Source organism: Cervus canadensis, chromosome 32, assembly GCF_019320065.1.
Source record: "Cervus canadensis isolate Bull #8, Minnesota chromosome 32, ASM1932006v1, whole genome shotgun sequence".
Taxonomy (NCBI): domain Eukaryota; kingdom Metazoa; phylum Chordata; class Mammalia; order Artiodactyla; family Cervidae; genus Cervus; species Cervus canadensis.
In genome coordinates, this window is record NC_057417.1 from 12,944,965 (window position 1) to 12,957,972 (window position 13,008).

Below are 13,008 nucleotides of genomic sequence, written 5' to 3' on the forward strand. Positions count from 1 at the left end.
CATTTGTTCATGCTTAAAATAGTCTCATCCTTTGCTAGAGGAAATCCTTTTGAATTAGCTCCTCAGTTCTTTTGACATGATCCCAGGAGTCTTTGGTTGCTTCCTTGTTCTCTGGAAAGATAAGATGGTCTGGTCTCATCTTGTTTGTTTCCTGTCCCAGAATAGGAATTAGGCATTTCTTCAAGGAGTCCTGATCAAATGGTATTTAGAGATCAAAGTCTGGACACAGAGAGATGGTCATTGCTACTGGGCTAGTTCCCTTTTCTTCTAAATATCAACATAACTGTGACATGAGCACTTATGTCTGAAAATATGAGGAAGCAGCAGGACACTATAGGAGTCTATCTGCTTGAATCTTTGAGGCTTCAGATCACTTGAGTTGGCACATTTTGTATTGTAAAGAAAGAATATTGGTTAGCTGTTGATGTTGGCCAGTCGCTAAGTTGTGTCCTACTCCTTGCAACCCCATGAACTGCAGCATACTAGGCTTCCCTGTCTTTCATATCTCCTGAAGTTTGCTCAGATTTGTCTATTGACTCACTGATGCTATCTAACCATCTCATCCTCTGCTGCTCTCTTCTTTTATTGTCTTCAACCTTTCCCAGCATCAGGGTCTTTTCCAATGAGTTGGCTCTTCATATCAGGTGGCCAAAGTATTGGAGTTGAAACTTCAGCATCAGTCCTTCCAATGAATATTCAGGGTTGATTTTCCTTTAGGACTGGCTGGTTTGCCAGAAGACCTGTGGTCCAAGGAACGCTCAAGAGTCTTCTCCGGCAGTGCAATTTGAAAGCATCAATTCTTAGGGGCTCAGCTTCTTCATGGTCTAACTCTCACATCCATACATGACTACTGGAAAAACCATAGCTTTGACTATATGGACCTTTGTTGGCAAAATGATGTCTCTGCTTTTTAATATGCTGTCTATGTTTGTCATGGGGCTTCCCAGGTAGCTCTAGTGGTAAAGCACCTTCCTGCCAATGCAGGAGAGACATAAGAGATCAAGGTTCGATCCCTGGGTCAGGAAGATCCCCTGGAGGAGGGCATGGCAACCCACTCCAGTGATCTTGCCTGGAGAATCCCATGGACAGAGGAGCCTGGTGGGCTATGGTCCATAGGATCACATAGAGTCACTCACAACTGAGCCCGCACACACGTTAGATTTGTCATAGTTTTCCTTCCAAGGAGCAAGCGTCTTTTAATTTCATGGCTGCAGCCAACATCTGCTGTCATTTTGGAGCCCAAGAAAATGTAATCTGTCACTGTTTCCACTTTTTCACCTTCTATTTGCCATGAAGTGATGGGACCAGATGCCATGATTCTTAGTATTTTTGATGGGTTTGTTAGCTAAGCCCTTTTCCCACCTATCCCCAGAAGCATTACCCATAGTTTTCTGATGCAACACTGAATGTTTGGGGCAAGTCTTATGAAGATTTCAGCGTGGGAGGGATTTGATGTCAAAGCTTTCTGTTGTAAGAGTAGTGTCAGGTAAACTCAGGAGTTACTGGGATGACATCATTTCAGAAAGGCACCATAAACATCATGCAGACCTGCCTGCTTGGGAGTCTTGCCTGGAATATGCACCACAAAGACTGGGATGCTGTCTCTAAAAGAACTCAAAGAGACTGGGAATAGGCTCAGGAACAGTCCTTCTCAAAGTATGATATTCTATGTCAAAAACCCCTGGTCCCTTGTTAAAAATGCAAATTCTTATTACCCTTCCCTCCTCCAAGCAATAGTGGCAACAGATAACATTTTGTTGAGCACTTATTGATGCCTGGCATTGTGCTAAGTGATGAGCAAAGATTCTTATTTAATTTTTACTACTCACTCTATAGCACATTGATTTCTTTAACCTCTATTTTAAAATTAAGGAAATGGATGCTTATAGAGTGAAACAACCTGCCCAAAGTCACAGGGCTAGTAATAATGGGATTTGAATCAGGCAGCTCCAAAGTTTATGCTCTACAGCTACAGTGCAGCTTTGCCTCCTGAGTCAAAATTCTGTTGGGCAAAGCCTATGAGTTTGTAGCCTTGCAATCTCTCAGGGTAATTCTAATTCATACTAGAGTATGAAAACAGTTGCTACAGACCAGAGATTTTCAAACAAGTTGGCCACATCCAAGACAGCTGGGGAACTTGTTAAAAGTACCAATTACCACGGACCGCTCTTTCTTACGGAAGAATTTCAATTACTAAATGTAGAAGGAATGAGGGAAATAGAAGGTCATTATGAACCAAATACCGCAGTAATAATTGTTGCAAGCAAGATCCACTGGTGGATGCTAAAATTAGTGGGTGGAAGTTTAGGAAGAAACAAGGGCATGGAAAATGGGATTGACCTAGACTGGACAGACCATGAGTGGTGCTTGCTAGCCCACCTCAGCACTCTCTTATCTGTAATAGACTCACAGGAAAGTGATTCCCCCTCCTGGGGAAGGCATACCCCATGCGTTTGTTCTCTTTCCCAATTCAGGAATTATTTGTCAGGGTCTACTTCGTTAACACAGATAACTTTTAAAAAAATTTATATATTTATTTCTGGCTGTGCCGGGTCTTCATTGATGTGTGGGGTTTTCTTTAGTTGCAGCGAGCAGGGGCTACCCTCTTGCTTCTCGTTGTGGTGGGTTCTCTTTTTGTGACTCCCAGTGAAAGGCTGTTGCTGAACCATGAAAGACTCTGGGATTCTTGGCCTCCGGAGGAGAATTCAATCCAGGGCCAGAGACAAGGCTTGATCACTCAGAGCTTTTGTGTGATAGAGTTTTATTAAAGTATAAAAGGGATAGAGAAAGCTTCTGACGTAGACATCAGAAGGAGGCAGAAAGAGTGCCCCCTCGCTAGTGTTAGCGATGGAGTTGTGTACTTTTTAATTACTTATTACAGTGAATCAAAAGAATGTCTGGAGGTTGTAAAGACCTTACTAGACCCACTCCCATAACTGATATTTTAAGAAAACAGGATTAGCCAGAAGGTTTTTTGCAGAGACTGTCCTCAAGCAGGATACATTATTGTTATATAATCCTAAGGAAATGTAGAGGAAAAAAAACATTTGTCCTTTATTCCTCCTTGAGAATTCCAGACCCCTCTCTCCTTGGGGACCGCTGGACTTCTTATCAACCTGCCTAGGAATTGACTCTCTCACCAGGCTCTGGAGCACAGGCCCAATAGTCGTGGTGCATGGGCTTAGTTGCTCCGTGGCATGTGGGATATTCCCGGATCGAGGATCGAACCTGCGTCTCCTGCATTGGCAGGTGGGTTCTTTATCACTGAGCCACCAGGGACGCCCTAACACAGATAGCTTTGACAAATGAAATATATTTGGTGTTCTTCAATGCAGAGCTATAAGCTTTGACATTCTCAGTGGAAGGACAGGGCAGACCCAGGCAATGCTGGGCACCCAGAGAGTGCTCCAGGGCAAAGGGCTTGCCACGAGGAGGGATGCTATAAACCATTTGTCCTGGGCCCTCTGACAATGGTGTGTAGGTTGCTTCTCGCAGCAGACTAGAGAAAGCTGCTACTCAGCCTGCTAGGATAAAAGCTTTAGAGGAGGATATTACCGTTTAGGAAGGCTGTGGGGGTTAATTTGATTTTGCTGTGAGATGTTTCTTCTTTCTTATCAATAGTAAACGAGGCAGCAGTCTCCAGCCTCCACAGGGTCCAGGACCCTGGGCTGTGCTGTACCCCACGGCCTGTAGCCCGCCAGGCTCCTCTGTCCACGTGGCTTCTCCAGTCAAGAATACTGGAGTGGGTTGCCGTGTCCTCCTCCAGGGGATCTTCCCAACCCAGGGATCGAACCCAGGTCTCCCGCATTGCAGGTGGATTCTTTACCAGCTGAGCCTCCAGGGAAGCCCAAGAACACTAGAGTGGGCAGCCTATCCCTGCTCCAGGGAATCTTCCCAACTCAGGAATCCAACTGGGGTCTCCTGCATTGCAGGCAGATTCTTTACCAGCTGACTTCCCAGGGAAGTCCATCTAGGACCCTACCTGCCTAAAAATCAACCTTTCCACAATTTGCTTCTCAACCCCACACCATCATTCATTCTCCGTATTTTTGTTTTTGTTTTCCTTCTTGGCAGGAGGGCAAAGACAAAATGTTCCTGATAGATAAGTTGATCAAACTGCAAGGTATGGAGAAGAGAGCAAACCCCACCTTATTTACGCTGGAAAGAAGAGATTTGGAGGTGAGGCTGCAGGCTGCCTTGGGATCCCTGTGACACGGATGTGCCCTCCTGTGAAAAGTGCAGCAGGAGCTAGAATCACATCTGGGCCCTTCACTTTCCGTGTTTTGACATTTCTTTCTTTTTATTTTAAAATATAGTATGCATTCACCATATTCTATGCCTGGCCATGTTCTAGGTAATGTGATATCATGGTAATATCATGGTAACACAGTGAGGCCCTTCCCTCCTGGAGCTTGCCTACATCTTTCCATTACCCGACATACAGAAGTGTGTCCCACTGGGATGAAAAATGCCTTGAAATTTCACCCCACTAGGTTAATGCTTCAGTGTATATTCTTCCAGATCTTTCCCCCAGGCATCTGCACACATCCATACATCTACTAACATTCTTGTTTATTTATTTATTACCAAAATGGGCTATATTTTACACATAACTTCCCCTCTCCCTGCCTAATACTGTATCTCAAACATTCTTTCAGTTTGTACATACTTGGACATTTGGGTTGTTCCCAGTTTTTTTTTTTAATACTATAGAATGTGTAATGAAACATTTTTGTTATAGTTCAAAAACTATATGTGAGTGTTTTATCTGCCTCAGGCATATGCATAATGTTAACAGATATTGCCATATCATGCTCTTAAAAAGGTTTCACAAATTTTATTCTTACCAAAAGGGTTTGAGAGATCCCTAGAACCCTGTTCTAATACCAAAGCCTGCACTGACTTCACTGGTATCCTAGAAAATGTGGATAAACAGTAAACCCATGTTAATTCAAATGCTACTACTTTTAGAAGTTATGATCTTGTCCAAAGAGACTGCTATGTTGTTTATTATCTGTGCAAATTAATACCATCAGCACAATAAGGATAAGGGACTTAGAGGCCCAGCTCAAAATCCTATCAAGGCAGGGACCATGACTGTAACTTTGCAGCTGCAGGCCCTAATATATTACCTGGTGGGTTGTAAATGTTCAGTAAATATCTGTGAAATGAAAGACTAAATGAATGGAACCACTGTCCATAAAAAATAAAACAGAACATGTTTGATATTTATGTGACTGAATCTTGACCTTAATCTGTCACCTCTTAATTTTAAAATGGTGGGGCTCGCAAGTCTTATCACCTATGCAACAGGATCTGAAGTCTACACAATTTTCTAGTGATGAGATTTATTGTTTCCTTCTTTTTTAGCCATGGGGCCCTCTGCATGTCAGGCAACATGATGCTGCTCAAGGTGAGTACCCGACTGGCATTGAAGAAGGTCTGATTCATCCAGATGATAGATCCCAAGACAGAGGGTCAAAACTGCTCCTAGATCCAGTCATTCAGTTCTAAGAACTGGCCCAAACTGGCTTCAGCAAAAACTCGAGAATACTTCTTGCCTTAGGCATAGCCAGAAGCACAGACTCACAGGATGTCACAAGACCTGGTTTCTTTCTGTTCAGTTCTTCTCCGTGTTATCTCCTTTCTCAAATGATCTCTTGATAATTACAAGACAACTTTAATCGCTTCTTGTATCTTCTCAGAGACCCAGAATTCTCTTTATGTTTCATTTGATCTGATTGGGTGATGTACTCATCCATCAATCAGTTGCTGTGACCAAGAGACTGTGATGACTTAATTGGCCAGATCTGAGTCACAGGCCTCATCTTTAGATAGAGGTGGTACAACATAGAGACCACAGGGACTGAGAGAATGGAGAAAGGTAGTTTTCCAAAGAAAACCTGTGACTGATGCCAGAAGGGGAATGAATATTGGGGAGGAAATGAACCCAACAAAACAAATAAACAAATAAACCCACTCATCTTTTTGGAATAGCATTTCTGATATCTCTAACGGTGGGAATTCAAGGGGGAAAGTTGAAACTTAGGAGGAGGAAGCAGGGAGAGCCTGAGAAGCTGTGGGATCTTGAAAGCCACTTTGGTCTTTCCCGTGGAGATATGGGCCAGTATGCATCTGTGCTAACATCTCTTCTCTTGTTTCAAACCCAGACCTGCGATTCAGGCGATCATTTCAAGAAGATAATCCAAAGGCCTGATAATTATCGTGGTACCCAGACGCCAACCAAAGAAGGAAAGAAGATAAAGATGGAGCATCTTCCTCCATGCCACCTGGGCCCTTAGGAGCTTCCCAGATGGGAAATTCAAACCTTTAGCCAGAAGTGGAAATTGACTACAATGTAAATACTGAAGTAAAATTGGGCATTCCCTGTTGGGTTTTTTATACCTGAATCGCTGATTTTTCCAGACAGAATATTTGAGATTTTCCAATAAAGACGGTTGTAGTATATGAACTAGTTCACAAAAACCTGGGAAGAGTTATAGTTTATCTTTAAGAGCTGTGTAATGAATTATTATTGGTCCTTAGAAATCTCCCCTCCCAGTACTCCCAGACCTGGCTTGGAGACTGGTGCTAAGACAAGGGGTCCAGCCTGAATAAAAATGTGATCCTCAGTCAAGGATGTGAAGCCTCTAAATTGTGGAACCTGCATTTTTTTCATGAACTAAAATTAACCCCATGTTATCCCAAAGTGAAAGACAACCAGAGGTCTCATCTATGAACTTTGTTGCGTATTGAGTGCATGAGTCTTTCAGATTGGACTGGGGTGGGGATGTGTGGACTGGGACTCTGCCCCTGTGAGGTTTTATACACGATCATCAGAGTCTTAGGTTGAACCAAATGAAATCAGTGGTGATGTGTGGAATATATATGTGTATGTATATGTGTTGAACATATGAATGCATATTCATTGGAAGGACTGATGCTGAAGCTGAAACTCCAAAGCTTTGGTAACCTGATGCAAAGAACTGACTCATTGGAAAAGACCCTGATGCTGGGAAAGATTGAAGGCAGGAGGAGACGGGGATGTCAGAGGATGAGACGGTTGGGTGGCATCACTGACCTGATGGACATGAGTTTGAGCAAGCTCTGGGAGTTGGTGATGGACAGGGAAGCCTGGTGTGCTGCAGTCCATGGGGTGGCAAAGAGTTGGACATGACTGAACGACTGATTTGAACTGAATGAATGCATACACATATGAAGTGTTATTTTGCATATTTGCCAAATGATTCACAAGCCATGTGACTTTACCTAAAACTGAAGGGTCCAGGAGAAAAGAGCAATTACCAAATTACTCCAGAGGAGTGATCTCCTCCTGAGTGATCTCTGTCATGAAATCCATTTGGAACTGAATTTAGAAAACATTTAAGATGAATTTGAAACAAAACATCCAGTGAGTGCTCAATCATTGGTTCACTTCATTGACTTATTTGTTCATGAAGTCATTCATCAGCTTAATTAAGCTCTTTTGGTATCATCTTTGCTAGTGGTTGCTGAAAGTGTTCATTCATTCATTACACAAGGATGTGCCAAGGGGTGGTGAACAAGATGCTGCACAAGGAACAGTCTCCCCCGTCACGTGCTTATTGTCTGGCAGATCACTTTAGGCAGGAAGTTAATTAAACAATAATTATAGCAGGTGTCATGAAGGAGAAGCCCAGGGAATTATGGGAGACAACCTGTCTGTGGGGTCAGTGAAGGCAGTCTGTGGAATTGATATTTGAAGGGATTTTCCCTCTATGTGTTATCCTAATTTTGTGCCTCTTTGGCTTCTACAATGAAATGTGAACTCCCTCGGAAGCATCATTTTTGCTCACTTCCCATATGCTCAGGGCTTGTATCAGAACTGCTTCTCCACCCACCTCTTGTCTCCACTTCAGTGTGGCCCCACTTCTCCTGGAGGTACAAGCCCAGGAGTGATGCGTGCAGGTCTCACACATGGAGTTTGTGAGGCTGCCAGGGTTAACACCATGACGGGCGGCCTGGACCTAAGTTTTAGCTTCCCCCGAAATGGTAAGATTCCCTACCCCCATCAGGTAACCTGGAGCCAGCCAATCAATATGCGTCCAGTAAGAACAAAGGGAGAGCTGAAAAGCCCGCGAACGCCCAGGTTTGAAAAAAAGCCCGCGAAAGTCTGTACCAATAGAATTGCTTTGCAAACATGTAACCAATCCGCTTAAGCCAGCTACTAACCGCTTTTGCATATCTTATAAATTTGTGTAACAAGCTTGAGTTTGGCGCTTTCTGACCCTGCACCACTGTGATGTTTGTGGCAGAAAGCCCTGGCTCGAGAAAGTAATAAACTTCCCTTTTTTTGCGGGTTGCATTATCTTGGAAGCCTTCTCTCTCTTCCCGCTGGGGGATTCGGACATCGGGCATAACAGAGTTGAGTGTGCAACATCCTCACACCCATGATCTCGAGATACATATGGGGGATACATTAGTTTGCTAGGGCTGCCATAACCTGTACCACAGACTGGAGGCTTCAACAACACACATTCATTTTTCCCACAATTCCAGAGGCTGGAAGCCTAAGATCAAGGAGTCCACAGTTTGGGTTTCCCTCTGAGGCCTCTCTCCTCGGCCTGTAGATGGCCGCCGCCTTGCTCTGTCCTCACATGGTCTTACCTCTGGGCACACACACATCCTGGTGTCCCTTTGGGTCCCAATTTCCTTTTCTTATAAGGACACCAGTCAGATGGGATGAGGACCCACCCTGATGGCTTCATTTTAACTAACTCACACGTTTAAAGGACTTCTCTCCCAATGCGGTTCATTCTGAGGCACTGGAGGTTAGGGCTTCACATGTGAATTTTGTATCAACGCAGTTCAGCCCTCATGGGGCAACTCGCCCCTAGGCCAAGCAGGAATTCTCATCAGGCAGCTGGGCTCTCAATGCTGGCTGCGCTCAGGGTCACCCGGGGAGCTGGCTGTTCCGACAGCCGGGCCCAGGCCCTGTGCTAGACCAGCTCAGCCAGGCGTCAGTGTGTGCTCTGCTAAGTCGCTCAGTCACATCTGACTCTGTGTGACCCTATGGTCTATAGCCTGCCAGGCTCCTCTGCCATGGGATTCTCCAGGCAAGAGTACTGGAGAGGGTTGTCATGCCCTCCTCCAGGGGATCGTCCCCATTTCCCACTTAAAGCTCTCCATATGGTGTCAGTGGGAAGCCAGGGCTGAGAACAACTGAGCTAGGATCTCGAATAGTTCATTCTGAACTTGATTGACCATAGAAGTCACCCGAGGCACACCTATTAAACATTTAAATAGTGAACTCAGAATATTGCATCAAATATTTCTGGGAACATTGCCCATCTTCCTCTTTCAAAACTTGTCTTAATTAGCTCAAAATGATCAAAGTAACATATGCTTTCCAAGAGTTACCTGAAAGCTGGATAATCCCTGAGGTTTTAAGTATTCAGAAAAGATTGTCTGTCTTGTATTTCTGCAGGTTCTGATCCTTCAAATGTCCACAGTGCATCACCCAATTCATTTTTTACAAGGCAATGAGATGACTTTGTGTGAAGTTCAATTATACCGATTAAAAAAATCATGACTGACATGTTTTTATAATCTTTGAATTGAGGACAGGTGGTAAGAATTAAACTCATAAATAGGAATTGTCTCAATAGGCAGCACTTAATGGTACCTCCTTGAATTCCCACAGTGTGAACTTTTTCATAGCATTTATGTATCTGATCAGGTCTTCCCTGGTGTCTCAGATGGTAGAGAATCTGTCTGCAATGCAGGAGATTCTGGTTCGATCCCTGGGTCAGGAAGACCCCCTGGAGTAGGAAATGGGAGCTCACTCCAGTACTCTTGCCTGGAAAATCCCATGGACAGAGGAGCCTGGTGAGCTACAGTCCATGGGATCGCAAAGAGTCGGACACGACTGAGCAACTAACACACATACACGTCTGATCAGTGGTGAGACGGACCACTCGGGGGAGCTCCGGTGTGGAGCAGAGGGGGCCCTCTATTTCCCTCATGACTGCGCCTGCCTGATGCAGGTAACACCTCACACCTGTGTGGTGTTCCGATCCACCTAGTGCTTTCCCCATTTCAATCACCCGGGGACCTTGTTATACAGCAGGTTCTAGGGAAGCCCCTGGTGGTCCCTAGGGACTCAGTCGGGCCTTGGCACTCTCACTGCAGGGCCCTAGGTGCTATCCTTGTTTGGAAAACTAAGATCCCACATGCCTCGCAGTGTGGCAAAAAAAAAGAAAATCAGATTCTAATCTGTGAGTTCAGGGATGAGGCCCAAGAGCCTGCATTTCTATCTAGTACTGTGGGTCTGAGGACTACGCCCTGAGCAGTATGGTTTTATGGCTCCTCCATATTTTAAAACGTTTTTATCTTTGTAACAACAGTATTATACTGTTAACATATTTCTCAAAACACATCAACATTTTTTTCCTCATTCAAATCTCTTAACATTATTGCTATAAGACAATTGGTACAAGTTTTATCATCTCCGTTTGACAGATGGAAACTTAGGTACACACAGGTTCAGTGATTTGTCTGATGTCTCATAGCAAGTTACTGGCAGAATTGAGCACATTGTGTTTTCTTTGGCCCAGTGGTCCTCAGACTTCAGCAAAGATCAGAACCAACTGGAGGGCTTGTTAAAACAGAGATCATGAGCCTGACCCAGAGTTTCAGATTCATTACCTCTGGAATGGGCTCTAAGAATTTGCATTTCTAGCAAGTTTCCCTTTATGGTGATGTTGAATAACTGTCTCCATGATACTGTGATTTATAAGAAATATATAAATATATATCAAATTGTATATAAATATATATCAATATATATACAAATTTTGGTCATCTGAATGACAAAGTATACATATTGGTCATTCAGATGACCAAAATTCGTCTCATGTCCATATAGTCAAAGCTATGGTTTTTCCAGTAGTCTAGTCATGTTTGGATATGAGTTGGACCATAAAGAAGGCTGAGTACTGAAGAATTAAAGCTTTTGAATTGTGGTGCTGGATAAGACTTTTGAGAGTCCCTTGGACAGCAAGGAGATCAAACCAGTCAATCCTAAAGGAAATCAACCCCAAATATTTATTGGAAGGACAGATGCTGAAGCTGAAACTCCAATACTTTGGTCACCTTATTTGAAGAGCTCATTGACAAGTCACTCAGTCGTGTCCAACTCTTTGCGACCCTATGGACTGTAGCCTACCAGACTCCTCTGTCCATGGGATTTTCCAGGCAAGAGTACTGGAGTGGGTTGCCATTTCCTTCTCCAGGGGATCTTCCTGACCCAGGGATCGAAAACCCGGGTCTCCCGCATTGTAGGCAGACGCTTTACCGTCTGAGTCATGAGGGAAGAGCTCACTCATTGGAAAAGACCCTGATGCTGGGAAAGATTGAGGGCAGGAGGAGAAGGGGACGACAGAGGATGAGATGGTTGGATGGCATCACTGACTCAATGGACACGAGTTTGAGCAAGCTCTGGGCGATAGTGAAGGACGGGGAAGCCTGGTGTGCTGCAGTTCACAGGGTCACCAACAATCGGACATGACTTAGCGACTGAACAACATTTGGCCTTTGTCTACAGTTTCTGGCTTCAATTTCCTCAAACTCTTGGAATCTCCTGAGCATTGAGTAATAAATATCTTTTTGCTCTGTGAATGAGGTGACTTTTGGAAAGCACCTAAGGTTAGGGGTCAGTTGTCAATGGAGCCAACCACATGATTAGAGAGTTGGAATTTTCACTCCTGACCCCCTTGATTTCTGGGGAGGGGAGAGGAGCTTGAGGTTGAATCAGTTGCACTGGCCAGTGATTTAGTCAAACATTGGGCTTCCCAGGTGGCTCAGTGGTAAAGAATCCGCCTGCAGTGCAGGAGACGCGGGTTTGACCCTGGGCTGGGAAGATCCCCTGGACAAGGTCATAGCAACCCACTCCGGTATGCTTGTTTGGAGAATCCCATGGACAGAGAAGCCTAGTGGGTACAGTCCATGGGGTTGCAAAGAGTCAAAAACGATTAAGGCAACTGAGCATGTGCACATGCAACTATGTAATGAGCTTGTCTTAGAAACCCAAAAGGACAGCTTTTTGCCCTTCTTTTTGGAGAGCTTCCATGTGAGGGAAACAGAACACTTCTGTGTGCCCCTGTGCCTGGCCCCAAGCTCTGCAAGGACAGAAGCTCTTTTGTGGAGGACCTTGCTGGATGTAGCTCTTCATCTGTATCCTTTAATATCCTTCCATAATAAATCAGTGATCTAATGAGTAAGCAGGTTTTCCTGTCATGTGAACCATTCTAGCAAATTAATCAAACCCAAGGAGGGGATCCTGGGAAGGCCTCACTATAGCCAGTCAGTCAGAAGTGCAGGTAACAACCTATGCTTGCAACTGGTGTCTGAAGTGGAGGGTGGTCTTCTGGGACTGAGCCCTTTACCTGTGGAATCTGATTCTGTCTCTGGGTAGACTGTGTCAGAACTGAGTTGAATTCTGGAGGATTCTGCCTGTGACTGAAAATTGTTGCTGATGTGGGAAACCCTCCACACACATAACACATTGGAGTTGGGTCCAGAAACCCTTTTCAGTCTCAGAGGACAGCATTCTTTGGGAACCCTCTTCCCAGCGGATAACCATCCTCTTAACACCTGGTACCTGCTGTTAGCGTTTGAGAATGAAGTTAGATAAAGGAACATACGGGGTCATTAATCTTCAGTATTTTTGATCAAAGAAATCAAATAACTTTGACCCACAAGTGGGTCAGTGGTAAAGAATCCACCTGCCAATGCAGGAGATACAGGTTCGATCTGTGGGTCAGGAAGATCCCCTGGAGGGGGGCATGGCAGCCCACGGACAGAGGAGCCTGGAGGGCTACAGTCCATGGGGTTGCAAAAGAACCAGACTTGACAACTTAGCGACTCAACAATTCATCACTCTATGCTAAAAGCTTGAGTAAACTTCATTAACTCCCACCCTTCTTTGTCCTCAAAGCTGTGGTTGATTGTCCTATTGAAGCATTAGTC

The 13,008-nt window shown here is 44.5% G+C and overlaps 1 protein-coding gene across 5 annotated transcripts in view; it reads left to right on the forward strand.

The window, feature by feature from the left end:
• Nucleotides 1–6,632, forward strand: part of TMC5 (transmembrane channel like 5) — a 78,058-nt gene extending 71,426 nt beyond the window's left edge. For all 5 annotated transcript variants that reach the window (XM_043455747.1, XM_043455750.1, XM_043455751.1 and 2 more), the window contains exons 20-22: nucleotides 4,075–4,179; nucleotides 5,371–5,413; nucleotides 6,171–6,632. In XM_043455747.1, coding sequence (XP_043311682.1) covers nucleotides 4,075–4,179; nucleotides 5,371–5,413; nucleotides 6,171–6,217 — 195 coding nt within the window. In that variant the 3' untranslated portion in view covers nucleotides 6,218–6,632. The remainder of the gene's footprint in view (nucleotides 1–4,074; nucleotides 4,180–5,370; nucleotides 5,414–6,170) is intronic.
• Nucleotides 6,633–13,008: the final 6,376 nt, after the last annotated feature.